At 37.5% G+C, this 27,147-nt stretch overlaps 1 protein-coding gene across 15 annotated transcripts in view; it reads left to right on the top strand.

Annotated features, from left to right (window-relative positions):
• ANKRD28 (ankyrin repeat domain 28) overlaps window positions 1-23,950 on the top strand; it is a 116,909-nt gene extending 92,959 nt beyond the window's left edge. For 12 of the 15 annotated variants that reach the window (XM_045579309.1, XM_036431544.2, XM_045579308.1 and 9 more), the window contains 14 exons: window positions 66-177; window positions 1,618-1,644; window positions 2,720-2,794; window positions 5,612-5,813; window positions 8,362-8,449; window positions 8,689-8,806; window positions 9,243-9,462; window positions 13,578-13,665; window positions 13,752-13,835; window positions 14,856-15,001; window positions 15,655-15,737; window positions 16,144-16,226; window positions 17,154-17,245; window positions 20,671-23,950. In XM_045579309.1, the coding sequence (XP_045435265.1) occupies window positions 66-177; window positions 1,618-1,644; window positions 2,720-2,794; window positions 5,612-5,813; window positions 8,362-8,449; window positions 8,689-8,806; window positions 9,243-9,462; window positions 13,578-13,665; window positions 13,752-13,835; window positions 14,856-15,001; window positions 15,655-15,737; window positions 16,144-16,226; window positions 17,154-17,245; window positions 20,671-20,957 (1,705 nt within the window). In that variant the 3' untranslated portion in view covers window positions 20,958-23,950. Of the gene's footprint in view, window positions 1-65; window positions 178-1,617; window positions 1,645-2,719; window positions 2,795-5,611; window positions 5,814-8,361; window positions 8,450-8,688; window positions 8,807-9,242; window positions 9,463-13,577; window positions 13,666-13,751; window positions 13,836-14,806; window positions 15,002-15,654; window positions 15,738-16,143; window positions 16,227-17,153; window positions 17,246-20,670 lie in introns of those variants that run through there. The other 3 variants (XR_004986868.2, XM_036431551.2, XR_004986869.2) reach the window with 3 other exon arrangements.
• Window positions 23,951-27,147: the final 3,197 nt, after the last annotated feature.

Below are 27,147 nucleotides of genomic sequence, written 5' to 3'. Positions count from 1 at the left end.
TCTGTTTTTATCACTAAGTTAAAAGGCAGGATTCAGAATTTTGAATATGTTGTTTCTGCAAATAGGTGCCTAGAATACTTACTAAGAAATGATGCAAATCCAGGGATCCGGGATAAGCAAGGATACAATGCAGTTCATTATTCTGCTGCTTATGGTCACCGTCTATGTCTTCAGCTGGTAAGAGTCCTAAATTCTTATGGAACGACTATTATGAGTCTATATTTCAGTAATTTAATGAAGATAAGAATGAATAGATCAATGAACAAATTCTGTTGCTTTTAAACATTTTTAGAATCCATATAACTGTCAAATCATATTTGTCTCAGTTAGATATGGGTCACTCTCTTCCCTTTCAAAAGGAAAGGACAAAATTAGATCTCTGGACAGGGCTACTTTCGAAATATATTTTTATTGATTTCAGAGAGGAAAGGAGAGTGAGAGAGAGATAGAAACATCATTGATGAGAGAGAATCATCAATCGGCTTCCTCCTGCACACTCCTCACTGGGGATCAAACCCGCAACCCAGGAATGTGCCCTGACCAGAATCAAACTCAGGATTCTTCAGTCCGCAGGCCAACACACTATCCATTGAGCTATGCCCGTTATGGCTCCTCTGCCCCTTTAAGTAAATGTTTCCAATGTTTCTAAAGAAATATAACCATCTCTTAAGTGAGAAATAAATGTCCCCATTGGAGGGAGTTCCCCCATATTTAGGGAATTCTGAAAGGCCATTCTTTTAGCAGTCCCTCCTGATGAGGGAGGCTCTAATTCTGCAAAGGAACTTTGTTTCAACTGTGGTCTCCTTCAATATACACACCATTTACACATGGTTGGACAAGTTAAAAGAGTCTCAGCTGTGTAACAGATGCTTCAAGTTAAAGGTTCTTTATTTAAACTTACCTTGTAAATTGTATTAAACATTGTTTCCCTTTAAGACTTAAAGGGAAGTAAAATTCAAGGAGAGTGAGTATAAAAGATAGAAAAAGGAGATTGACATATTTAATACAGCATTTAGAACCCTGCTACAGAAATAACAAGTATTTCCAGAGGTTACTATGGTATCTTGAGTCTAAAATCTTAAAATCATATATCTAGGTTTGTGGTCTATTAGTTTATACATTTGCTTATTTAAAAGACTTAATTTTGGAGGCAAGGGAAGCACAGCTGAGAAAGGGATTTAACAAAGTGCTATGTAAATATAGACTTATCTCTTTTATATGTATGAACTAGAGGCCCAATGCACGAAGATTTCATGCAAGAATGGGCCTTCCTTCCCCTGGCTGCCAGCACAGCGTTTGCTCTAGCCAGAGCTGCCTTTCCACCTTCCCACGCTGCTCAGAGGCCTAGAGGCCTAGAGCCGCTGGGGTGGTGCAGAATGTCTACATCATCACCATGGCGATGACACAAGTGTCCACCCCGCCCCCCCACACACACACACACACACTGCTCAGTGCCTGCATATGCAGATTAACCCGTCATCTTTGTTGGGTTAATTTGCATACATACTCCTGATTGCCTGGTGGGTGTCATGAAGGTACAGTCAATTAGCATTTTACTCTTTTATAAGTATAGATACTTTCTAAACTAAATATTTTTTATTTAAAATTTTATTTCAGATTGCAAGTGAAACTCCTTTAGATGTTGTAAGTATTATTTCATTTACGCACTACTATTCAGACTATTATAATTATTTATTTGCTCTCACCAGAACTATAGCCCATTTTACACATTCTGGGAACAAAGAAAGTGACACAAATCATGTATGCGGTAGGAGGGAGGAAGGGTGGGGGGTGTTCTTACTTAGTGGTAATTAAATAACATTTTCCTCAAGCTCTTAGTTTGTAGTCTCCCTCAAAACTCTTAGCCTGTTTCAGGATGATCTGTTCCATAAGCTTGCTGAGTTTCGTTTTTATAATATAACTAGAGGCCCAGTGCACAAATTTAGGAGGCAGGGGAGGGATCACAGGAGGTTGGCCGGCCGGGGGAAGGATTGTGGGAAGTTGGCCGCTGGTCCCAAGAAAGGAACCAGCCTTCAGCCTCTCCTGGGAGACAGGCCACATCCACCACCACCCACCTCAGATCCCCATCCCAGCCCTGGACCGAGGGCCCCAGCGCAGTTGGGAGAGAAGGCAATAGTCATGGGGCCAGGCGCAGAAGGAATGGACACCAGACACCAAAGCCGCCATCATGCCCCACCATCACATAGTTCCCCACCTCTACCCTCCTCCCCTTCTTCCCTCACCACCATGCCACCACCATGAGGACGGGAGCAAGACAAACCCTTGTGTCAAGGGCTCACTTTCAGTAGATTGCATTGAGGGAGCTGCTCTGCTACGTATGAAACCCTGACCTAGAAGCAGGTTTCTATGGATGATTTAGCACCAGGAGCCAATGGGGGCCGGCTGGCTAGGGGAGGGCCTGCAGGAGGTTGGCTGTGGGAATGCACTGACCACCAAGGGGCAGCTCCTGCCTTGAGCATATGCCCCCAGGTGGTCAGTGCATGTTATAGCGACTAGTCAACCAGTTGTTCCCATCGTTTGGTCATAAATGTCACTTAGGCTTTTATATATCTCGATGGTCTGAGATTTTTAAATTCATATTTATGTATAAGTTATACTCTGAAATGGATTTTAACTTGCGGGGGGAGGGAACAGGGATAACTGCTATAGTATATCTAAAAGTGTCATTTCTGACATTTAAAATGCTTTTCTTTCTCAGTTAATGGAAACCTCCGGAACAGACATGCTGAGTGATTCAGACAATAGAGCAACAATAAGCCCTTTACACTTGGCTGTAAGTAGTACTGCCTGCACAGCCAACTTGATGGCTGGTTTACTGAAAATGCCTCATGTCTGTGCCAACTCAAGCTAGTACCCAGAACTTTTGATCCATGTAATGATCATCATGGAATTAAAACTTTAAGAACTTCCTTATTTAGAGAATTCTTGAATGTACTTTTATGTTTTGTTTTGAATGTTCTTGGGTTTTCCCCAAGGCCTAATCTAAGGAAGAGAACATGCAGTTTTAATGTGAATTTAAAACTGCACTGTCATAGTAGAATGGCTCCTAACTTGCTGAGCACATGGTATAAGAGCTATAATTTCTGTGGTATTTCTGTAACTTGTGCTTACATTGTGTCCTGGGGATGCTGACTGGGTATGTGTTCACTGATCTTTCGATTGCTTGTGTTATAGGATTTAGCCATATACTGTCTCTTTTAGTTTAGGATGCCTCTGAAGTTTTCCTCTAATGTCAGTCACTAAGAGGAAAAAGGAGAGAATGTGGCTATTCTTTAAATCAAATATGGGAATAAATTACTTTAGGAAATTTCAAGCAGAGCCCAATCTAGTTCTTTCTGTGCTAAAGGAAGAATTTATTTTTGAAACAAACATGTTACAGTTGAAGGAAGGGTGGGAACTTTAAGAATCAGGAGACTTGGGTTTCACCAGGTATTTGTGAGACCTCTGATTTTAAGTATAGTAAAATGTTTACAGTGGTACTACATAAGCTAATGTGGATCGCTCCAAGTTTAGTGATCCACTCAATTTGTTCTTCTCATATAGACTGTTATATTCATCCTGATCTCCTTGCATATTTCTTAGCACTGATATGTGCACATTGACTTTTCTGCAGTGTCTTTCTCCCCACTTCCTGCCATGTTCTACATAACTAAGAAGTCATGTCGAAGCTTTCTGCGTCTTTGCCCTTTGGGTCTTTGGAAATATTATCTGCTCTTCTGACTTGCATAGTAAATAAGTCATCCAGAGGACAAAGCCAGCATGGAGAAAATAGCTGTTTTATAGTTGGTGGCAAGAAATGAAGTCTGAGCAGATAACTAGGCAATTCTTCTTGCAGCATCATCATCATCATTCTTAAAATGATAGCACTGTCATTTCTTGAGCACATATTAGGTGCCAGACTAAGCACTTTGGCAAGTCTTTAGTAGTTATCTCAAAAACTATAGTTTTTGTTGTTGTTGTTTACTAGTTTTTTATTTTATGGCTATTGTGAATAGTGATGTTAAGAACATGTGTGCTAAATAGTGTTTTAAGCTGGAATGAGAATAATTTTATAATTTAGTAATTGGGCATAATGAAATGTGGTTATGCCACCACTTCTGCACTTGTATCTATTTCTGGGAGGTTTCAGAAATTACTTAAGTGGGGTTTTTTCCCCTTCCAAACTCTTCTAATCTAGGACAGCTTGACAGTGAAAACACAGTGGCTTGTGGCTTAGTGAAATTGGTCTTGGTTCCTGTCTTCACACATACATAGTAAACATACAAGTCTCCATCCTCTGCAAGAATATCATGAAGGAAAAACCCCTTTGGCAAATCGTCATGGCTCCTAGTCATCTTTATTTTCTCTCCTCTTATTATCTTCTGCGTAAACCGTGTCTCTCAAAGTTCATTCATTTAGTAGCATATTTTCGATGACCTGATGAAGAATAAGGTTGGATGTGGTCCTAAGACAGTAAAGTTGAGTGATCTCCAGTCACTTGAACCTTTGAGATGGTCAGAAACGTCAAAGAGATCAGTAAGGCCTAGAGCACCTTTACTCTTGCTGGTACTTCCTGACATTTTCCACAAGAAATGGCTTTATAGCCCTTTGATGCAGTGTGGGGCCCTCTCTTAGCTGTGTATCTTCTTTCAGATTAGGAGCAAGTGAGATTTAGCTCAAGTATGGTAGAATTTTGTGTTTTTTCATTCCCAGTGAAAATTTCAAAAGTGATAATTTACCCACCTAATCTGTAGGTATGAATGGCATAAAAAAAATAACTTCTGAAAGGCCCTTAGCTACAGAGTGGCCATGTCAGTGAACTAGAGAGAACATTTCTTTGGTGCTAGAACTGTGTCTTGTTACTGCTTTATGTCCTGCTCAGCATTTAGTCCAATGAGAATAATAAATGTTCAGTTGACATGTTGGTTTTTTTTAAATGAATTATCTGGAAAGCCTTTCTTATCAGACTGTATAAAAAAGCAGAGCTTCAATCTGACAAATTTTTTAATCCTGTTATTTTATTGTACTCCTAGACAATGCCTAGCACATGACAATCATTCAAACAGGGCTCAACCTAAGTATTTTTATGCTAAAAGAAACGTTTATTTTTGAGATAGGGCTTATTATTCAGTAGAGAGAGAAGTCATTTTCATTTGAGAAATCAGAAAACTCAGTACTAGTTTAACTTCAGTTACAGGCTGACTCTGTAATTTAAGTATAGTGAAATTTTACCAGGGAATTAGAAGAAGACTGAACTGTGACTGAAAAATCAGACTTTGGAATCTGAATAGATTTAGAATGAAAGCTTTAATTGAATCCATGTCACATATCCATTGAATGTCTGCCATTAACCGGACATTGTAGACTCATGAAAACATCTTATATCATTTGAATTTTTATTATTTGCAGAATACTCATTTCTTAACACGATAGCCTATTTGGTTGTTTGAAAAGTTATAGTTAAAATTCTGAATTCTAAATACTGAAACTTTAGATTATCTCAAATTTAGTAATAATGTGAAGACAAGTTTGCTTGCTTCTTTATGTTTCTAAAGTATCTGGAAAGTTGGTCTAATTATGTATGTATATATGTATGTATTTTTATTCCCAGGCCTATCATGGTCACCATCAAGCACTGGAAGTGTTGGTACAGTCTCTGTTAGATCTTGATGTACGAAATAGTAGTGGAAGAACACCCTTAGATCTTGCAGCATTTAAGGGCCATGTTGAATGTGTGGATGTACTCATTAATCAGGGAGCCTCAATCTTAGTAAAAGATTACATTTTGAAGAGAACGCCTATACATGCAGCAGGTATGTCAAATATTATGCATGGTTTTACTTACCACTTTCCAACTAATATTCTTTTCTTTCTCAATTTGACTTTTCTGCTTTGTCTTTCTGTCCCTTTCTCCCACTAGTACTTCTTTACCATATTCTAAATGGTAAAATCATTGGCTACCTTAGCAATTGGATTTATGTAAGCCTAACCTCTGAAATGTTTTATCAGCAAAACAATGCAATACAGTTTTTACTTTTTAATGGAAGTTTAGATTGGTATGTGCTTTTGTTTAATAACTGATAAACATTTTGACTTACTCTACCAGGGCACTGCATTAAATATCTATGTAGACAGTTATTAAGCACCTACTTTATGCAAGAACTACTCCATGATGCGATTTTGTAATGTTGCGGTTGTGTGGAAGTGCAAAAGCATGTAACCGGTTCATTGTGATGACTTGGTATATCTATGTATCACTAGCAGATGCAGATTCACAACTCTCTACAGGGATTACTACAGGGCAGTATTCATTTTATTTTACTTTTAAGATTTTAAAAATATATTTATTGATTTTTTTTTTTTTACAGAGAGGAAGGGAAAGGTATAGAAAGTTAGAAACATCAATGAGAGAGAATCTTCGATCAGCTGCCTCCTGAACACCTACTGGGGATGTGCCTGCAACTAAGGTACATATCTTTGACCGGAATCAAACTTGGGACTTTTCAGTCCGTAGGCCAATGCTCCATCCACTGAGCCAAACTGGTTAGGGCTAATTTTTAAGATTCTTCATTAATTTTTAGAGAGAGGGGGAAGAGAGAGAGAAACATTGATGTGAGAGCAGAACATTGATTGGTTGCCTCCTTCACACTTTCTACTGGGGATTAAGCCTGCAACCTGAGCATGTGTCCTAACTGGGAATCAAACCAGTAACATTTTGGTGCATGGGATGATACCCAACCAAATTAGCCACACCAGCTAGGACAAGGCATTTTTTAAAAAAATATATATTTTATTGATTTTTTTACAGAGAGGAAGAGAGAGGGATAGAGAGTTAGAAACATCGATGAGAGAGAAGCATCAATCAGCTGCCTCTTGCACACTCCCTACTGGGGATGTGCCCGCAACCAATGTACATGCCCTTGACCGGAATCGAACCTAGGACCTTTCAGTCCACAGGCTGACACTGTCCGCTGAGCCAAACCGGTTTCAGCAGCTCAAGGCACTTTAAATAACCAAGGCTGGTACAGAAATTCTAGCCAAGTATTTTTCTCATTTTCGATAGGCCATCTCTATATAAGACTCATTTCACTTAGTTTTTATAAAGTGGTCCTTAAGGACGTATTTGGATATTAGAATTTTGCTTCTAGTCTTTTGAGAAACTTGCATTTTAGAAGACCGTAGGTAAAACTACTTGTTGCTCCATAGCAGCCTTTTAGAAGCTATCAAATATTCAAGCAGGGCTCAAAAACAGAAGTTTTAATAATGGATTAAAACTCAATAAATGTATGAAATAAACAGCTACATGGTAAGAGTAAGAGGTCAAAATGCTATCATTTTCTATTATTCCGAAAAAGAGTGAAACTATATATCACTCTGCAACTTGAAAAATTATCAGTACTTCTTGTTTGCAGTTAATTTAAATCTTTCATGGAGTGTTTGCACTCTTAATAGGTAATGATTGAATCAAGACATTAGCCTGTCCCTCAGAGGTAACCAGTGTCTTGTACTCTGAGTCCCAGCCACTGAAAGAGCCACAGCTACAGGTTACTGTTAACACCTTTTTTCAGTAAATGGAAGCCTTTGCTCTGTAGATGCCTTTTGCATTTGGAGATCTGCTTGTAAAGGAGCACCTTACTTATGAATTACGAAAGGACACTGAGTGTTGTTTTTTTTGTGTGTGTGGGTGTGGGTGTGTGTGTGGGTGTGTTTTCCTGGAAGTGAATTATAATTCTTTTTTATTACCAAACTAAAAGGTGGTTCAAGTGACTATTTTGCCTCATAAAATGTCAGGGTTGGTGTCAGCAGTGGTGTTAGAACTCTTACCCTCTTGTCTTTGCACTCATGTCAGAGAATGGTTGCTGCTACTTTACAAGATCACATCTAAAATTAGGAAGGAAGGAAGACTTTTCATTATCCAGAACAAAAATGTTTCCCAGAAGCCCTCTAGATTCCTTAGCATCTCATTGGTTAGAGCTGGACTGGTACTCACCTTGAAGCCAATCACTGGCAAAGGAAAAAGAGTTATTGTGATTGACTTGGTCTAATGATTTCACCCCTTGGCTGGAGGCAGTCCACCCTCCCTGACCACATTGCCACCATAAGTCTCTAAATAAATTGATCGTTCTATTAGCAACGCGGATAATGAGGTATGGGTAAGGCTGTGATTTTGAATGAAGAATTTATAACCTGTTTAATCAACAGAAACAATAGAAACCTTTGTATCTATAGATATTTTTCTTTCTTGCCTATTACATTCAATAAACCATCCCAAAATTATATCTAGGAAGTGTGCTCTAAGTTGGACATTTTCTATTTTATTATTACATATAATTATTAAAATGTTTAAATATCACTTTACAGCAACAAATGGTCATTCAGAATGCTTACGACTACTAGTAGGAAATGCAGAACCACAGAATGCTGTAGACATTCAAGATGGAAATGGACAGTAAGTTTTAATAATGTTCAAATTATTTTTAGGATGTTTGTTAATCTTTATGCTTTTGCTCCTATTTTAGTAAGCCTGTCATACTGTGTAACTGAGTAACATAAAATAAAGTTTTTTAAGTTTCCTATGCTTTGAAGTTGTATCACGATAAGGTGCATTTAGAAAATAGGTGTGTGCACTGTTTTTCATGGGGTTGAGTCCTAACTGGTAACACTGAACCTGTTCCTATTGTTGCTCAGAACTCCGCTGATGCTGTCTGTCCTCAACGGGCACACAGACTGTGTTTACTCATTGCTAAACAAAGGAGCAAACGTAGATGCCAAAGATAAGTGGGGAAGGACAGCATTGCATAGAGGGGTAAGCAAAAACAATTTCATTTCAAATTGTTTTTATAATCTCATTTTACCTAAACTGAACTAGGCTATGTTTATTTTTCTTCATTAAATTTTTACCAAATAATTTTTACTCTTTTCCTTCAGTATTGTTTTTTAATGTTAATTTATCACAACTATTTTCTTAAACATTTCTATCTTAACTTTTTCACCTTGAAATGTCATTATTTTTATTGAATTATAAGTTCCTCTTCCTGTTTTTCATACTATTTATATCATGATGAAGTTACTGCTTTAACTGACTTTTCAAGTCACTTCCAATAAAAATACTAAGTTATTAAAAAATGATAAATGCATTGATTGGTGAAAGGATATGAGGAATATGGACTTTAAAAATATGAAATTGGCATGTAATACCCAACATAATATATTCAACTATATGCAAACAATCTTTCTTTCAGGCAGTAACAGGCCATGAAGAATGTGTAGATGCATTGCTTCAACATGGTGCTAAGTGCTTATTTCGGGACAGCAGAGGGCGGACACCTGTCCACTTGTCAGCTGCCTGTGGACACATAGGTGTTTTGGGAGCCCTTTTGCACTCAGCAGCATCTGTGGATGCAAATCCAGCCATAGCCGACAATCATGGATATACAGCACTTCACTGGGCTTGCTATAACGGTTAAGTATACAGATACAAACTTACAATAAATGCCAGTTATGTGCCAAGCAGGGACAGCTAACTGTAGCATTTTGAGATTCCTGAAAATGACATATTTATAAGGAAGATTTAAAGCCTAAGATAAGTAGGAAGCCTAGGAACAATCTACTATGTAATCATAATGTACTCCAGCTCCTTGTTGTGTTAAAGCCAAGACAGTAATGGTCAAAGATGTTTTGACATAAGCTATCGCAAAGTTTGAAATTTTTCTGAAATCTTTGCTTCAAGTATTTGATTTTAAGATACTTTTATAATATTATTTCCAATGTAAATTATGTAGTATGCTTGTGTTTTAATTATGTTCTTTCACTTTCTAAATGTACTTATTTTAGGGAAAAACTGACTAAGGTAGAAGAAATAATGAAAATGCATCACATTCTAAACTGAAATTGTGTATTTTTGTGAGCATATTCTTAAGATCCTTACATCAACAGTACCATGCATGCTCAAAATTTTAAGGGAATAAAATTCTAGCAGATCATAAAAGTAGAAATTAAAAACTTCCATGGTTAAGTTAACTTTGATGCATGGTTAGAATTGACTTACCTTCAACTTTCAAGGGACTAACAGTCTCAGTCCTTTTACAGGTAGGCTCATTAAAGGTTCTTAGAGAAAGATAAAGCTGTTTTTTAAGTTATAGATGTTTAAAATGGAGTTTGGCCGAAACCGGTTTAGCTCAGTGGATAGAGCGTCAGCCTGCGGACTGAAAGGTCCCGGGTTCGATTCCAGTCAAGGGCATGTACCTTGGTTGCGGGCACATCCCCAGTAGGGGGTGTGCAAGAGGCAGCTGATCAATGATTCTCTTTCATCATCGATGTTTCTAACTCTCTATCCCTCTCTCTTCCTCTCTGTAAAAAAATCAATAAAATATTTTTTTTTAATTAAAAAAATTAAAAAAAAATAAAATGCAGTTTGGCTTGTGAGTTTTCACTAATTAAAATAATGTAAGTAATGAAGCATATTGAGATGTGTTAATTCTTTCCTTGTATAGGGGCATATGACCATCTTAGGAAACACTCAGGTACATTGTGTGCAGTATAAACATAAATTGTGACAGAGTGTGGGCTTAGGCAGATTGGGAGGTGAATTTCAGTGTACTGGTAGCATTCTGATTAAGATAAGGTGTGAGAGTCTATCTCACAGTTTTAACGACTTTCCCTCAAAAGTTAGAGAAAATATAAATTTCCTCTTTATATAATGTTAACTTAAGATGAAAGGAAAAATCTGAATCTTGAAAATTCTAGTTTGTTTTCATAAGCATCTTCTAAATGCAATATTTTTGGTTTTCATATTAACAATTCTTGTGTGAGAATTCTATTCTTTTTGCTATGAGCAAGTTTTGGTCTCTTCCTGAGGATTGTTCTGTGATGACCATTGTCATCATCCTTCAATTCTGAGTACTGATGGCACAATAAAAAAAAAAAACTTAAATAATTAAATGTATTGCTAGTTGAAAAGTTTTGTCAGTTTCATTTTCTTCTACCTCTGAACCTTAGCCAGCACAGCCTGGAATCCTATAAAGCCTTTGGGTTTCAACATCTCTTTTTCCCTTTTCAACTTACTGAAGTTGGTATTTTATGAGTATAGTGAAATAGCCAAAGATTAGTCCCAAGTCAAAGAAGTTACTATATTTTGCTATTGAATTTGATTTATTTTTATAATGTTTCTTGAAGACATTTTACAAGTATAAGGAAAACCAAAAACGTAATATGGTAGTAAAACATCCACAGATGTGAAATTTATTTATTTAAAAAGTCTGAGAGAAAACTAGTCTGAAGCAGACTTTTATTGCCTTTTTTTAAATGTATCAGTGAGAATTAACATTGGAAGAACTACACAATAAGGTATTTTTCCTCGGATAAAGAACATTTAATTATAAATAAATTACGGTAGCTGTTTTTTTTTTTTTGGGGGGGGGGGGGGAGTTGCTGTCCATTATAATATTCAGGTTTTTATGCAGAGCACTGTTTCCTTAAAGTTAGTTTCTACTCTATCACTTCTGAATTTAGACTCTCTAAGCACTTGAGTACCAGTACAAGAGAAAATTTTGCATGAACTACTTGCCTGGTTGCCATTTAAAGATCATAACAGATGTGTCTAATTTCTAGACTGTAGCAAGAGTGTGATGATTCTGAATCAAGCTGGAAGACATTAGTGTTGGCTATATGCAAGAAGGGACTGTACAGACAGCCTAAAATTAATACCATATTTATAGCCAAAAGCCTATTTTGTAATTTGGCATTCTGAGAATAGAGTGTATGAAATGGTTTTACTTTGACTGGTAATTATTGTACAGCTGAAAAGAAAATTGGAAGCACTCCCCACTCCAACAGAACAGAAAACATTGTTTTCTTCAAAATTGAAATAGAATGGCGGCAAAGTTTTATAAAAGAACTGGTTATACATACTACGCTTTAAAGTTTAGATTTTCAATTTATATAGTCATTTAATCACAGAACTTAAGAGAACTTACATTATCACATGTTTCTTTTAAAAATTTATCAATTTTTATGAAACTGAGCATCCTCAGAATATTCCTCAGAAATATGAAGAGTTCAATTTTATCATTTCTTCAAAAATTAAGACACAAATGATGAGTTTTTCAACTTGATATGACCCAGTACTAATGTATTTTAAAATAATAATAAATAGCCCTAATCAGTTTGGCTCAGTGGATAGAGTGTCGGCCTGCGGACTCAAGGGTCCCAGGTTCGATTCCAGTCAAGGGCACGTGCCTTGGTTGAGGGCACATCCCCAGTGGGGAGTGTGCAGGAGGCAGCTGATCAATGTTTCTCATTGATGTTTCTAACTCTCTGTCCCTCTTCCTATCTGTAAAATATCAATAAAATATATTTTTTTAAAAACAAATTAATAATAAATATGTTGCATATTAATAACATTTTTATGAAAAATAACTACCAAATCAAACAACAAAAATTTAGTGAGAAGAGTGGAAAGCTTTTTTAGTGGTTAGTTTAGAAAAGACTAGTTTCGAATCAACCCAAACTTCCCAAGACCAACCTTGAGAACTGGTATACCAGGAAAATAAGGTTCTTAAATAAATACTGGACAGCTTTCCATGGTTAATGTTTTGTAATGAGTTAACATTTGGAGAGAGAGAATTAAAGTAGGGTTTCTCAACCTCAGCACTGTTCACATTTTGGGCCAGATAATTCTTTGTTGTGAGACTGTCACATGCTGTGTAAGATATCCAGCAGCTTCCCTGGCTTCTACCGCCCTAAATGTCAGGAGCATCCCTTGCCCCATTTCCAGGTGTGATAGCCAAGTATATCTCCAGACATGAAGGGGCAAATGGCTCCAGGTGAGAACCATTGGATCAGAGAAAAGAACCAACACAGTTAAAAGTTTTCTAGAACTTTCTTTTCATGGTAAAAATGATTATAGGATAAAGAAAGTTAAGCTGTTGTTTAGCATGTTAGAGTAATTTAAAAAGAAAAATTTAGTATTACTGTGCTACTCAGATATTAAGCCATGAAAATAAAGAGGCGATGGAAGAATATAATTTATCCCTAAATCAGATACCAGATGACTGATGCATTTCATTTGCAGCAATTAGTATAGCAATTATGATAATTCTACTAAAACCCTGGCTTTGAAAATTAAGTTAAGGTTGGGTTTTTCCTTGTTTTCAAAGTTGCTATTAAGTAAGAAAGATGTTGCAGAACTAAACATCCCATTTATGTAAAAATTAAAAAGAAAGTATGTGTTAGTGTGCATGCAGTTGTATATGCCTAGAGAGTTTCTGGAACTGTTAAGGTAACAGTGGCTACACTCTAGAGACTGAACTGAGAGAAATCTCCCCCCACACACTCAGTACTTGCTTTGTCAGTAATAAACTCCAATAAAATTATCACAAGAAGCTACTATACTTAGGTCTTGAGGTTGTACTTTGAATTGCAAAGCTCCTAAAAATGTGATGTTTAACAGGTTCAGTGGACTGTTTATTTTTAATCCGTGTACATTTTTTTTTTCTTATTTGTGTGAGGATGTGTGGGTGTATGTGGGCACATTAGTATTTTGGGGAGATTTTAATATCTGATTCTTGCTTATTTAGGTCACGAGACATGTGTAGAACTTCTTTTAGAACAGGATGTTTTCCAGAAAATAGAAGGAAATGCTTTCAGTCCATTGCATTGTGCTGTGTAAGTAAAAGCAGAATGAATCAAACTTAGTTTAGCTAAGAAATACACCATAGCTTTGAGAGTGATTACCTCCTTACCTTACACAGGATAAATGACAATGAAGGTGCTGCTGAAATGCTAATTGATACATTGGGTGCCAGCATCGTGAATGCCACAGATTCAAAAGGAAGGTAAGGATTCAGCTCTGTAGGAAATTGTTTTACTTTCCATAGGAGGAAAAAAAAAAAATTAGTTACAACATCAGCTAAATTATTAATTAAAAGTTGATTTTTATATTTGCAACTATGAAGTATTATAAAATCTTAATTATGTTCTCATTGTAAAGGACATTTTTATTATGATTTTTAGCCAGTCTCTTCTTTTTAAAACTTGTAATATATAAAGATTCCCCCCCCTTTTTTTAAAGGAGTATGTTTGTTACCCAATGAATATTATTAATAAAGTTAACATTTTTCTATATAGAAATAAAGGTTGGAAGAGATTCCAACAGTTGTAATAGATGGCAGTATGAGTCAGGATTGATTTATCTATACTAATAATAGAGGAATATACGAATTGTCCAAGACACCATCACAGTAACAACTGAACAGCAGGCTGCATGGGGTGACCAGGCTGGCAGGGTGGGTGGCAGTTAGGGGCAACCAAGCCAGAAGTGGGGAACAGTGGGGGACAACCAGGCCAGCGAGGGGGGGGTGCAGTAAGGGGTGACTAGGCCAGCGGGGACGGGGAAGGGGGCCAGTTGGGGGCGATCAGGCCAGTAGGTAGAGGCAGTTGGGGATTATCAGGCTGGCAGGCAGGTGAGCACTTAGGAGCTAGCAGTCCCAGTTTGTGAGAGGTATGTCCCAGATTGGAGAGATTACAGGCTGGAAAAAGGGGACGCCCCTCCCCTTGTGCATGAATTTCGTGCATTGGTCCTCTACTTTCAATATATCTTTTAATGCTATAACATTGTTTTAGCAATTTTATAATTCTTATGTTATTATAGTTTTATTGAGGATATTTTATGTTATCAGAAATACACATTTTTTTGTGGCAGAAATTAGTAAATTCAGTCCTATTAGTATCTAGGCAATGCTTTTACAGCATAATCTATAAACCCTTGAAAATTACTTGTCATAAATTAAGCAGTCTTTTTTTAGAGTATATGGCATATAGATTTAGTCGAGTCTCTCCACTTCTCTGCATTGCAGAACTCCTCTCCATGCAGCTGCCTTTACAGACCATGTGGAGTGTTTACAGCTGTTGCTCAGCCATAATGCTCAAGTCAATTCTGTGGACTCTTCTGGAAAAACACCTCTCATGATGGCTGCAGAAAACGGACAAACAAACACAGTTGGTAAAGAAACTGGTTACGGCTTTTATTATTCTGAATATTTATATTGCTTACGTAGAACTTCAAACCTAAGTCCTCTGACACTAGTTCGTAGAATTTCCACTAGTTAGTTATCCCACCACTCCTGAGATTTAAAACCTTTTATCTGCTTACAACCCACATTTTTATTCAAGGTCCAAATGTTTTCATTCACTCTTAATGAGTGAATAGTCCGCTCCCAGCGAGGCAGTATAAGATAAGGGTTCAAAAACTGGCTTGGGGGGGCCAGAGTGACTGAATGTGAGTTCTTGGTCTGCCAAATAAGTGACCTTATGCCTTCATTTTTTTAATTTATAAAGTGAGAAAAATAACAGTACCTACTCATAGGGCTGTTGTGAGAGTTAAATAAGGTATTGTTCCAGAGCACTTAAAACAGTATTTGAAATTTAGCACTCACAAAATATATGTTAGTTGTTGTTGTTAGGGTCTTTGACTTACACAGCAGCAAGACGATATAGTCTGTATGTTGTATATTAAAATATACAAAATTTTTCTTGCACTTATGTTTTTGCTAGCGGTATGTTTTTGCTTTGTATCTTCATTTCTCTACAGTGAGTTAGTAGTGATCTAAAGTATATGTTCATAAACATAAGAATTGATGCAGTTTTTCCTCCCAGAGATGCTGGTTAGCAGTGCTAGTGCAGATCTGACTTTACAAGACAACAGTAAAAACACCGCCCTCCATTTGGCTTGCAGCAAGGTATGTACACATTTTAAGGATATGTTTTTATTGTTAATATCAACAGTAGCATTTAAAAATTTTCTATTTCACTAAAATGAACAGAGCCAGGGATTAAACCTCTCAAATGATTATTTGCAACAGATTTCTTGAAAAAAAGTACCTACATCTTAGGCACCATGGTGTAGGAAAGTTTCCAGTAAGCCAAACAAGTTTTAGAGCACAAGCCTAAACATAATTATTGTCTTTCTTTGATCTTTCTAATCTTAAATATTCTTATCCTCTCCCCCAACCTCATTCCATCAACACTTTTGGACAAATTCATGGCATATGTATGAATATGGGGACCAGGGTTGGAGTGCATTGAGTTAATTAATTTATATTTAATAGTACCCAAATTTTTAGGAGTTATTTTCCATAATTTTAGGGTCATGAAACTAGTGCCTTGTTAATACTGGAAAAGATAACAGATAGAAACCTCATCAATGCAACCAATGCAGCCTTGCAAACGTAAGTATTTTGTGTCTAGTATAAACCTTGTGACCTATCATTGTAAATGGGGTATTTTTCTAACATGGGGTCATTGGAATCAGTCACAATCAGCTTATAATTGACAAACTCATTTTTATAATTATAACAATTAAAAGGTATATTAGTGAAAAAGCTTTTGAACTTGAAACTTTATTATTGAAAGTAATGTTTTTTCTTAATTCAATTTTATGGAGGAAAGTAATACTATTCTATGTGTTTTATGGAAACTTCCTAGAATAATACATTATTCAACACCAGCATTAAGTGAGGTAAAAAGTTTTTATGTGTCTATAAGCTAAAGAGATTTCAGAAAGAATCAAGTTCTTAATGTGAGCAACCAGCCTCTCTAGGTGACTGCTTAGATCTTAATGGACATCTCCCATTGTCCTCTCCCAGTTTCCATTGGCTATTCTACTATGAAGCTTGGTATAGAGAAAAATCTATGATACTCATTTCCATTCACATAGCAACTAGCTCTTTTAAGGGTCCAAAAATTAGTCATGGAGTTTGTAAACTATTTTCAAGGCGTCTTGGGATTTGTGCTATTGCAATTTATTGTTTTTATTGTATAGTCTATTATATCTGTTTGCCAACCTCATTTCTTAAAGCAACAACTTAAAATGCAATTTAATTGGTAAAATCTTTTTAAACATTAGTCTTAGAAGAAAACTAACAAAAGGGTTTAGTGAAGACAAGATACTTGCTAACATGACTGAGTGCTGAGCTTATACATATTGTCGAGGTGTGACAGTACACGATACTTGGGGTCTGCTGTCCCTCACATCCATCTTTATTGATGCTGGGATTGGATGCCTCGAGTTTATAATGTGTGTGTTGTTTGTGTGCACATGTGCATGGGCATGCACATATATACATGTACAATTCTTTCCTCTCTCTTCCTCCCAGACCTCTGCATGTTGCTGCCCGAAATGGGCTAACAATGGTGGTTCAGGAACTTTTGGGCAAAGGAGCAAGTGTGCTTGCAGTAGATGAAAACGGTAAGTAGATTCTACATTTTCTGTACTTAACCTATATCTTACTAGGAGCCTTTATCTTTTGATAATCCATATTTGAAGTAAACTGGGATATTTTTTACTAGTCAAAGAGGAGAGCCGAAATTAATATTGAATGGTAGTTACTTTGTGGCAAAGGAAATAAGGGTGAGGCAAACGAGAAAAGTTCATCTAACAGATTAGCTGAATTTTACATATCCATCTATTAAATCAGAATTAGTGTTTCTTAACTTTGGTTTGGTATTACCATCTTTTTTATCTTAGTATTTAAAAAAATTGTTTTGTCAACAAATATTTATCAAGGCTCTTACTTCATTGCCAGGTTCTTACCGAAAACTAATATTCCCACTTATGCACTAGATTGTATTCCTTTTGCTTACTTGAGACTATCACTTTAGCAGTTCTTCACTTCACCGAAAAACCTATAGTAAAGATTTTTTTGTTGGAATCTTCCTAAATTATTCTTATCATATATAAATGTTATTTGTCTGATCTTAAAAAAAAAACAAAAAAAAAAAACCTGTTCAGCCAGCATGGCTCAGTGGTTGATTGTCAACGTGTGAACCAGGAGATTGAGTTAGATTCCAAGTCAGAGCACATGCCCAGGTGGGCTTGATCCCTAGTAGGGGATGTGCAGTAGACAGCCGATCAATGATTCTCTCTCATCATTGATGTTTCTATCTCTCTTTCCCTCTCCCTTCCTCTCTGAAGTCAATAAAAAAAATTTTTTTTAATTTTTCATCATTGCCGCTACTCATACCAGCTACTGCCATATATCTCTGTCCCTCTTTGCAGCAGAATTACTCAAGTTGGCTGTCCTCTGTTTCCAATTCTTCTCTTTCATTCTTTCTTAAATCTCCTCCAGTCAAGACCACCAATGTTGAAAATCAGTTGTTAGTTCTTATTTAATTTGATATATCAAATTTTAACTGGGGATGTGAAAGTTGCAATCTTGCACAGCAAGTGTCCAAATTTTCCCCGAATAATCTTCATGTTTTCTTTTATACTGCTTACTACTAATTGGATAAATTGGTGCGGATCACTTTAGGACAGATAAGAGGGAGAATCATAGTGTGTATCTGTGATTTGATCACAGTTCCCTTATTTAGGTGAACCCAGTCTTCATTCACACATACTGCTTCCTTGAATTGATAACAGGTTAAAGGTTTGTAATTAACTTGTTGGATGGTTAGATTAATTAACCAAACTAACTGGAACTGAAAATTGTTTTTTCTTAGAGGTATACTTGATGTGCAAGTATATGTTCTTTCTCCAATAAACTTGCTTCATTTGTCTTTCAGGCCTCCAGACTTGCTTGGTTTTCCTCCTGTGTTACTAATTATTATTCTTAATTTATTTTGCAACCTTTCTCCCTCTTCTGCACAACTCTTTAATTTTGGTAGGCTCTAGGACTCAGTCCTTGGTTCTTTTTACTTTCCCTACTTACATTCCCTTCTTCTGTGATCTCATTTAGTATCTTGGTCCTAAATATTACCTGTGCTGAGATGTCCTAAATTTATATCTCCAGCCAGACTTCTCATGATCTCCATATTCAGAGATCCAGCAGCCTAATTGACAGTACCACATGGCGGTCTAATAAACAACTCAAACATGACATGTCCATAACTGAACTGCAGATCCTTTCTCTCCTCCCTCTGCTGTCCTGATCCCAGTTGATGACAATTTTCATCCTTATAGTTGCTCAGAGCAATAATCTGGAGTATTCCTTAACTCCTCTCTCTCTCTCAACCAATGTACAGTCCATCAACAAAGTATGCCCATGCTCACTTTCATCTTCTCTATTCCTACCACTCTGGCCTGGATCCTTTTAAAAAGTGTGAGAAGATATTTCTCCAAATCTCAGTTTCCTTATAATCCTTACTAGAGGCCTGGTGCACAAAATTCATACATGAGGCCAGTTGGTGGGGGATAATTCCCTCAGCCCAGCCTGCACCCGCTCTAATCCAGGACCCCTTGGGGGATGTCTGACTGCTGGCAGTCGAACATCACTCTCACATCCTAGACTGCTGGCTCCTAATCGCTCACCTGCCTGCCTGATCACCCCCAACTGCCCCCCTCTCCAGCCTGGTCACCCCTAACTGCTCCCCATGCCAGTCTGGTCACTCCCAACTGCCCCCTGTCTGCTGACCTAATCGCCCTTCACTGCCCTCCTGCCAGCCTAATCGTCCCCAACTTCCCCCCCTGCAGCCCTGGTTGCCACCAACTGCCTCCCTCTGCCAGCCTGGTCACCCCTCACAGCCCTCCTCACTGTCCTGGTTGCCCCACACAGCTTGTTGTTCAGTTGTTTGGTCGTCCTTCATAACCTCCCTGCCATCCTGGTTGCTCCATGCAGCCGGCTGTTCATTCGTTTGGTCAACCCTCACTAACCCCCCTGCCAGCCTGGTAATAGGCAGCCATCTTGTGAGGGTTAATTTGCATATTACCTCTTTATTATATTGTATAATGATCTACAAGGCCCTACATGATTGGTTTGCTGCTCTGTTCCTCTCTGATCTTATCTCCGTCTCTTCCTTCTCTGCATTCTGCCATGCTAGCCCCTTCTCCCCACGAATATATAGGGGTCATAATCTTTGTACTGGCTATTTTCTCTGCCTGGAACACTCTGTCCCTAAGCAGTCTTTGACTGAATCCTTCACCTGTTTCAGATCTTAGCTCAAATGTCATCTTCTCAACGAAGCCTGTCATGACTACCCTATTTATACTACACCTGCCGCATACCCCCACCACAGCTTCCTCAGTCCTCAGTCTTATTTCTGCAGAGCTTATCTTCTAACAGCGATTTTCAACTGGAGTGCCCCAAGAATATTTAAAACATGCAATACTTGACTAGTCAGGGGCACTGACCTCTTTTTCCTTAGATTGTCAAATAAAAAAATGACGAGAGCCAACACAATAGCCATTCAGTGTGAATGAATCAAAATTATAATTATAGTTTCTTGTCAGATCAGCAAAAATATATATTTTTTGATGTGCCATAGAATTTTAGTAATTCATATTTATGTGCCTTGAGATGAAAAAAGGTTGAAAATCACTGTTCTAATATATCATATATAATTTACTTTTTTTATGTCAATTGTGTGTCTATCCCAATATCTTCTATGAATTCAGATGGCTGTGGATACATTGTGATATCTTGGGGAAATCATCCATCTCTGGGCCTCAGTTTCCTCTTCTATAATGTAATCTATAAAGTCTTCTGCCCTAGATTTCTAAAACTTTTTTCTTTTCTACATATTGATAATGTCTGAATCATTTTAATGAAACCAAACCAGTATAAGGCAAGTAATTGAAAACATATCTAAAGATGAAGGCCTTTAGGCTTATTTCCTTATATTAGCTAAGTGAGTCTCAGGATGTTTAACTTTTTTAAATCTTATCTTTAATTCTAGGCTATACCCCAGCTTTGGCCTGTGCTCCCAATAAGGATGTGGCTGATTGCCTAGCTCTCATTTTGGCCACCATGATGCCTGTCTCATCAAGTAGCCCTTTATCATCCCTGACATTCAATGCCATTAATCGTTACACCAACACCTCAAAAACAGTCAGCTTTGAAGCCTTGCCCATCATGAGGAATGAACCTAGCTCCTATTGCAGTTTCAACAACATTAGCGGGGAGCCGGAGTACTTATACGCCGATGTGGACGAGCTCAATGACTCCGATTCAGAGACCTACTGAGGCTGAGCCAGTGTCTAAGGAGAGAGTTCTGACACTAACACTTCAAACTGTGCTTTTTCAGGAAAAGGGCACTTTCTTATTCACATACAAACTCAACCTAAGAGGAAAGATCGCAGAGTGAGTGAATATAAGAAATGTGACGACATTAGGAAGAAGACTTTTAAAGGCAAGTTTTGCAAAAGGAACCTAGAGTCTTGAAATAGACTTGATCAGAGGAAATCTTTGGTGTCAGATTGCTTTGTGGAATTGTTTAATTTGGTTTTGCAGTGCCAGGAATAATTTGGGACACTGTGCACCCTAATCTGCTTACACAAGCAACACTATTATAAAAAAAGAGATAAGGACACTAGATTTAAATGTTATCAATAGAACTACAATTAAATTTAAGGGCAATAAAAGTTTGGTACAGTAGGCATTATGTGCACAGCAAATTGCCAAAGGACCAAATAACTTTAAGGCTTTCTAACAGAATGCCATTTGGTGGAAACTGGAGTAGGTGAAATGAAACATGATCTAAACCAAACTTTGATAGTCTGAAAATGAAGCTGAGATTTGGTTTTAAATGTTGAATTTTTTTTTTTTTTTTTTTTTTTAGAGAAAACATCTGAAAGCCTTTGAACCCTGTATAAACCATGAAAGAAAGCAGATGTATTTTTACATTTTTTTCTTTTACATAAAATTTTTAAATTCCAAGTTTTATATTAGAATTGAAAACCAGCTGACTGGATGCAGTCAGGGTGAAAATACTTGTGATGTAGACATGAGATAATTGGGGTCAGGCTACTGCTGCCCAGTTTTGAATGGGTTAGGTTTTAAATTGAACTATTTTTGTTTGAAAATGTAAAGAATTTCCTAGAAGAAAATTTTAGAGAATCCAAAATTAGGTTATTTTCACCCTATTGCAGCTAAGTGCTCCTGGGGAAGTTTCGACCTCACTACTTTGGATGGTACACCTTCATCACTTGCTACTTTTATGCCTCCATGTGGATCGGGGGTATGTTTGTTGTCATTGTTTAGTGAAGAATCAAATCACTTGTTATTGATACATTAACATCATTAGGTCTCTTAGAAGTCATTTGCATATTGGGCAAGATTTACAATACTAAAATCCTTAGGTCCTATTCAGATTTGGGGGAAAGAAGCAGTTGCCTGCCAAAGTGGAAGATTGCCTTTCAAATAACAGAGAGAGAGAGAAAGAGAAAGAGAGAGAGAGAGAAGGCTAACATTTAGGCTCTTAAACAGTTTACATGGTTCTGCATTTACTGTAACTGTTGCTTTCCCAGTGAGAATGATTTCACACATGTAGGGGGTCTTACTGGTCTGGGTAAAGTTCCATAAATTCTCACAAAATTGATACCCAATTTCATTTATCTTTTTTGTATTGTAAAACTGGAAACTTTATGACACTGTAAATTATCAGCTGGTTTTTCTGAATATAAAGTGTGAAAACACAGAACAGTATTTTGATCTATTTGATAATTTTGTGGGGTTTTTGAAGAATTAATGAGCATGTACATAGAAATAGTGACTGCTTGAATACTGTACCTACTTGCACTCTTTCAGTACATCGAGATTCCTGTATATTTTAGAGTATAATAAAACACAGATGTGAGTTGTATTTAATGAATAATGTATTTGTATCTGTGCATATGACCTAAAAATCTATAAAATTTCTAGGGCATTGACTACTAGATTTTAAGCATTTTTCTAAAATATTTACAGAAATTATAAATGTAATCATCCATCTTTTCATTATAATATAAAAAGAGTCATAAAGGACCCTTCCTAATTATTAGTGATAGGATAGTAAAAATGCATTTTAAAGACAGCAAACTACATTTTCTATTGTACCTTTTGAAAAAAGAAAAAAAAACCTCAAGAGGATTCTAAAAGTATACATATGTGTGCTTTCTCTTTCCTTTTAGGAATTCTCTTCTGAATTCCCTGAGGGAATTTTCTAGAATCTCAGAATTGAAAGAGACCTGAGGTTCATCCAGTCTAACCTCTTAACAAATGCAGGAGTCCCTTCTCCAAGGGTGATCTTTCCACCTTGAACACTTCCAGTGACTCTACCTCACCTCGCAGTCCATTCAGTTGTTGAGCAGCTCTAACTGTTAACAAGGTCTTCCTTAGATGGAGCTGAAGCCTCCCTCCCGGTCACTTCTGTAACCTGGGCCGGGTCTGTCCTCCAAGAGAACACAGAACGTTGAAATGCTGATCCTCGTGCCCTCTGCCATGTCTTCTCTCTTTCAGGCTGTGTTTGACTCACCTGCGCTGATTTCCAGAAGGACTCGTTAGACACGCTGTTAGATTTTCCATATCTGGTGAAATCCAAGGTGTAACTATAAAGTAACCAGCTGTTTTTAATTTGTCCTCACACATATCAGAACTTAGATCTTGCATCACTTTGTGTACATGATGCTATTAGTGAAAATATTGATGAGGTGGTTCTTTGGATTGTTTGTCCACTAGGTAAACTATTTCATTGCTTTGTGATCCCATTTTGTAGTAGTCTATACCCCAGCTTGATCAACCATTTTCTTTGATCTGCACCTGATGATGGGAAGCCCAAAGTGCTGTCCAAAGTAATATCTGAACATTGTAAGTCAAGTTGGAGTTAGTGCTTGGACGATTTGAATGAATGAACGCAGCACCACAGTAAGTTCCTTTGTAGTTACACCTTGTATGTTGACAGCATTCAGGCCCTGGTCTGTGGTGGTTTATCCTCGCACGAACAGAAAAGCCTGTTTGCTTTTAACTTCTGCATGAAAGACGACATCCGAAATATCTGATGTGTATTTTCATAATGCCAGCTTCTGCTCTACAACTACTTTGGGGGAAACGGTGGTAACAGCAGATTGCCTCCTTTCACAAGACACTCGACTCAAACAGTGCCATTTAGTTCAGGAGATCTCTACATGTAGCTGTCAATTTGGGGTTTAATTTGGCTTATATTGGAACCTTTTAAATGAAATAAAGTTTTTTAATGCAATGAATCAAGAGTCTTTCTTTTTTACATGCAAACTTCTTTTATCTTTTGATGTCTAATTAGTGTTCTGTTACAAGTTTTTATCTTTCTTTAGAAAACTTGATTTTTCAATAATGCTCTCTGAGAATTGTGATGAATCTAAGTGGGTTTTTCATATATATTCATTCAACATATATTTATTGATTGCTTGCTTGCCATATACTTGAGGGTGAGAATGGGCAGAAAAATGCCCTAGAAATTGTGGTCTTGTTCTCATTGTGGGAAGGCCTATACCTGAAAATCGAAAGTATAGAAATATAATTGAAGTAAAAAGGAATCATTAAGGCTGTTCAGAGAACAGACCCCTTTGGGAAGGAAGGTCAGAACAGGTTTCATGGAAGAGGTGGCATTTGGGCTGGAGGTTTAGCAGGATTTGAACAAATGGAGACGGGCGCAAATGAAATTCTGGGTGAAAATGGTTGGTGGATGGGGATAGATTGAAGCAGATATCAGCACTTAGCACTTCTGAGCATAAAAAGGTATTTTATAAAAACCTACAAAAGAGCTAATTATAAATATGTACAGAGGTAACGAAAGTGAGAACAACTACTATAAATAGGCTATTAGAGAAGCAGGCAAAAAGGACTTCAATAGCCTTGCTCAGTATTATCTTATGCTCGTAGTAACAAAATGCCTTTTCAGTGTTTATAATGTACTGGATAGACAAGGTCATAAGTACTTGAAATGCATCTCTTAATCCACACAATTGCCCTATGAGGTAGGAACTATTAATAGCACCATTGAACAGATGCAAAATGAGGCAGAGAGGTGACAGAACTTTTACCCACAGTCTGTTGGCCAGTAAGTACTTTGTGAAGCCTACATTCAAGTCCAGGCAGTCATTTCCCCAGTCAGTGCTTTACCTATCTACTGGCCTCTAACATGCTTTCTGGGGTGAAATTGATGATTTTGCAGTTGGACAACATCATGATGACTAAGTTATATAAGTTGCTTTCAGTTTTCTTCTCCTAGGTCACTAATTTTAGAAGAAACAAATATGAACACAGCAGACGTCTGTTGAGCACCTGTTATGTAACGAACTGTGCTGGGCCCTGCACAGACAACGGTAAAGGAAGAGGTAACAAAATTTGCCTCGTAATGAAGCCTAAGAGGATGACAGCAACACAATCATCCTGATACTTTTGCAGGTTGGCTGACAAGCTTGGTGGGGTGATACTGCTTCAAACTGGAGCGCTGACTGGGTTTGACTACTTGCTGTGAAGTAGACTTGGGTCTGCTCCCACCAAAGTTGTCCAGAAGTTCTGAGATCGACAAGCACTAGAAGGCAAGGCTGACCACACACACCCAGTTATACCTCTGCATGTATCTCCTATGCTAATACTCTGTTGGCTAAAGCAAGTCACATGGCCAAGCCCAGCCTGGGTGGAATGGGGCAGCTTGACTCTGCCCATTGGGAAAGGCTAGTTTGAGTCCAGTTTCCACAGTTCATTTAACCCTGAAATGATAAGCCAGCTAGCTTGTCATTGGTTTCCATTTATCTATGGACATGGGTAGTAGTCTTTGCTTTCTGCCTGCTCCTTCCCTTCTTATGGTACCCCTTCTGGTGTAGTTGTTCATTTGGTAAACTGGGTAGCAAAAATGTCTTTTGAATTAGAACGTTCGTCCTTGGCAGTGTGGAGCTGATTGGTTAGGTCTGGAATTTGCCGTTTTCCAAAGGGGAAGAGCCAACCTTTGCCTACCTGAAAATCCAGAAGAATATGGCACCAGTTTTTTCTCATCTTACTGTGACCATCCCTTCCAAATCAGCCTAATCTCCCGCAAATTATAAAGTAATGCTTCGCTGGTGACTACTTTTAATACAAAAATTAAAAATAAGAAACGTTGGTGTCTAAAGTTCTCCACTATCTAGATTATTTACCATCTTACCCTTTTCAATACTTGTATAAGTCTCCATTCCCCTGCTTCATTCTTTTTTGTGTTATTTCTCATTTCTTGGTGGGGTTTCCCCCACACACACACACTCTTCTGGCCTTTCTTATAATTATCTGTCATCTATCTTAATTGGAATTGAAATCCAGGCCTATTTAGATCTTCAGCAAACATTTCTTGGGTACAAACTCAGCAGCAAGCACTTTTTAAATACTGGAGCTACACCAGGGATATAATGATGAACATTAAGTCCCTGTCTTCAAAAGTCTTGTTTTAGTCAGGGAGACAGACAAGAAAGAGATCATATTGTGACTGCCCTGCAGAAAAAGATTTGTGAAAATAGTTGAAGAGCTACTTGAGATTTTGATATAGAGGGGATGGAACGGGGCAGGAGTGGGGGGAGTGTTGAGGCTAAAAGAATACCTTGCCCATTATGCACTAGCAGATTGCACAAACAAAATTGTTGATAAGAGATACCATAAGAGTTTGCTGAAAGGGGGAGGGGGGGGGGAATGTGGAAGTAACATACTATTAAAAGCAAGAAAGTATAGAGATGTTAAGCTAATCCACAAAAGCAAATCTGAGAGTGCTGAGGTTAAGCCAAAAGCATGTCATCAATAAACCTGAGGATCACTTGTCATATGAAGAGAGGGGATCTAGGTTGATGAAAAGTGTTTCTTAGATGTCTGCTGGCTCAGCCATCCCCGGTCCATGGCATGTAACTTGCTTTGCCTTCATATAAAATTGAAGATGGTATAATGCTTGGGGTTGGACAGGTTAGCGTTATGCCTTAAAACTTGGTCTTTATGCTAATGTAATAGTTGGCCACCCCCCAAAATTGACAAGCTGACTAAAATTCCTGTGAACCCACAAAGGATCCAGAATAGCCCGAACAATTTTAATACAGAAGAACAAAGAGGACTCATGCTTCATAATTTCAAAACTTACTACAAATTGATCAATGGGATTAAGAATCTAGAAATAACCCATACATCTTTGGTCAATAGATTTCAAAAAGGGTACCAAAACAATACAACGGGGAAAGAATATTCTTTCAGCAAATGATGCTGGGACACCTAGATGTCCACAAGCAAAAGGAATGAATTTGGACCCCTAGCTTATAAATATACAAAAATTGACTTTAAATGGGCCATACACCTAAATGTAAGAGAGAAAACTTAGAAGAAAACAGTATAAATCTATGACCTTGGGTAAAGTATGGTTTCTTAGGCATAGTGCCTAAAGAGCAAACCACCAAAGAAAAACAGATAA

This window comes from Pipistrellus kuhlii, unplaced genomic scaffold (assembly GCF_014108245.1).
Source record: "Pipistrellus kuhlii isolate mPipKuh1 unplaced genomic scaffold, mPipKuh1.p scaffold_m20_p_11, whole genome shotgun sequence".
Classification (NCBI taxonomy): domain Eukaryota; kingdom Metazoa; phylum Chordata; class Mammalia; order Chiroptera; family Vespertilionidae; genus Pipistrellus; species Pipistrellus kuhlii.
Note: the sequence above shows the minus strand (reverse complement) of the source record. Positions and strands in the feature narration are given on the sequence as shown.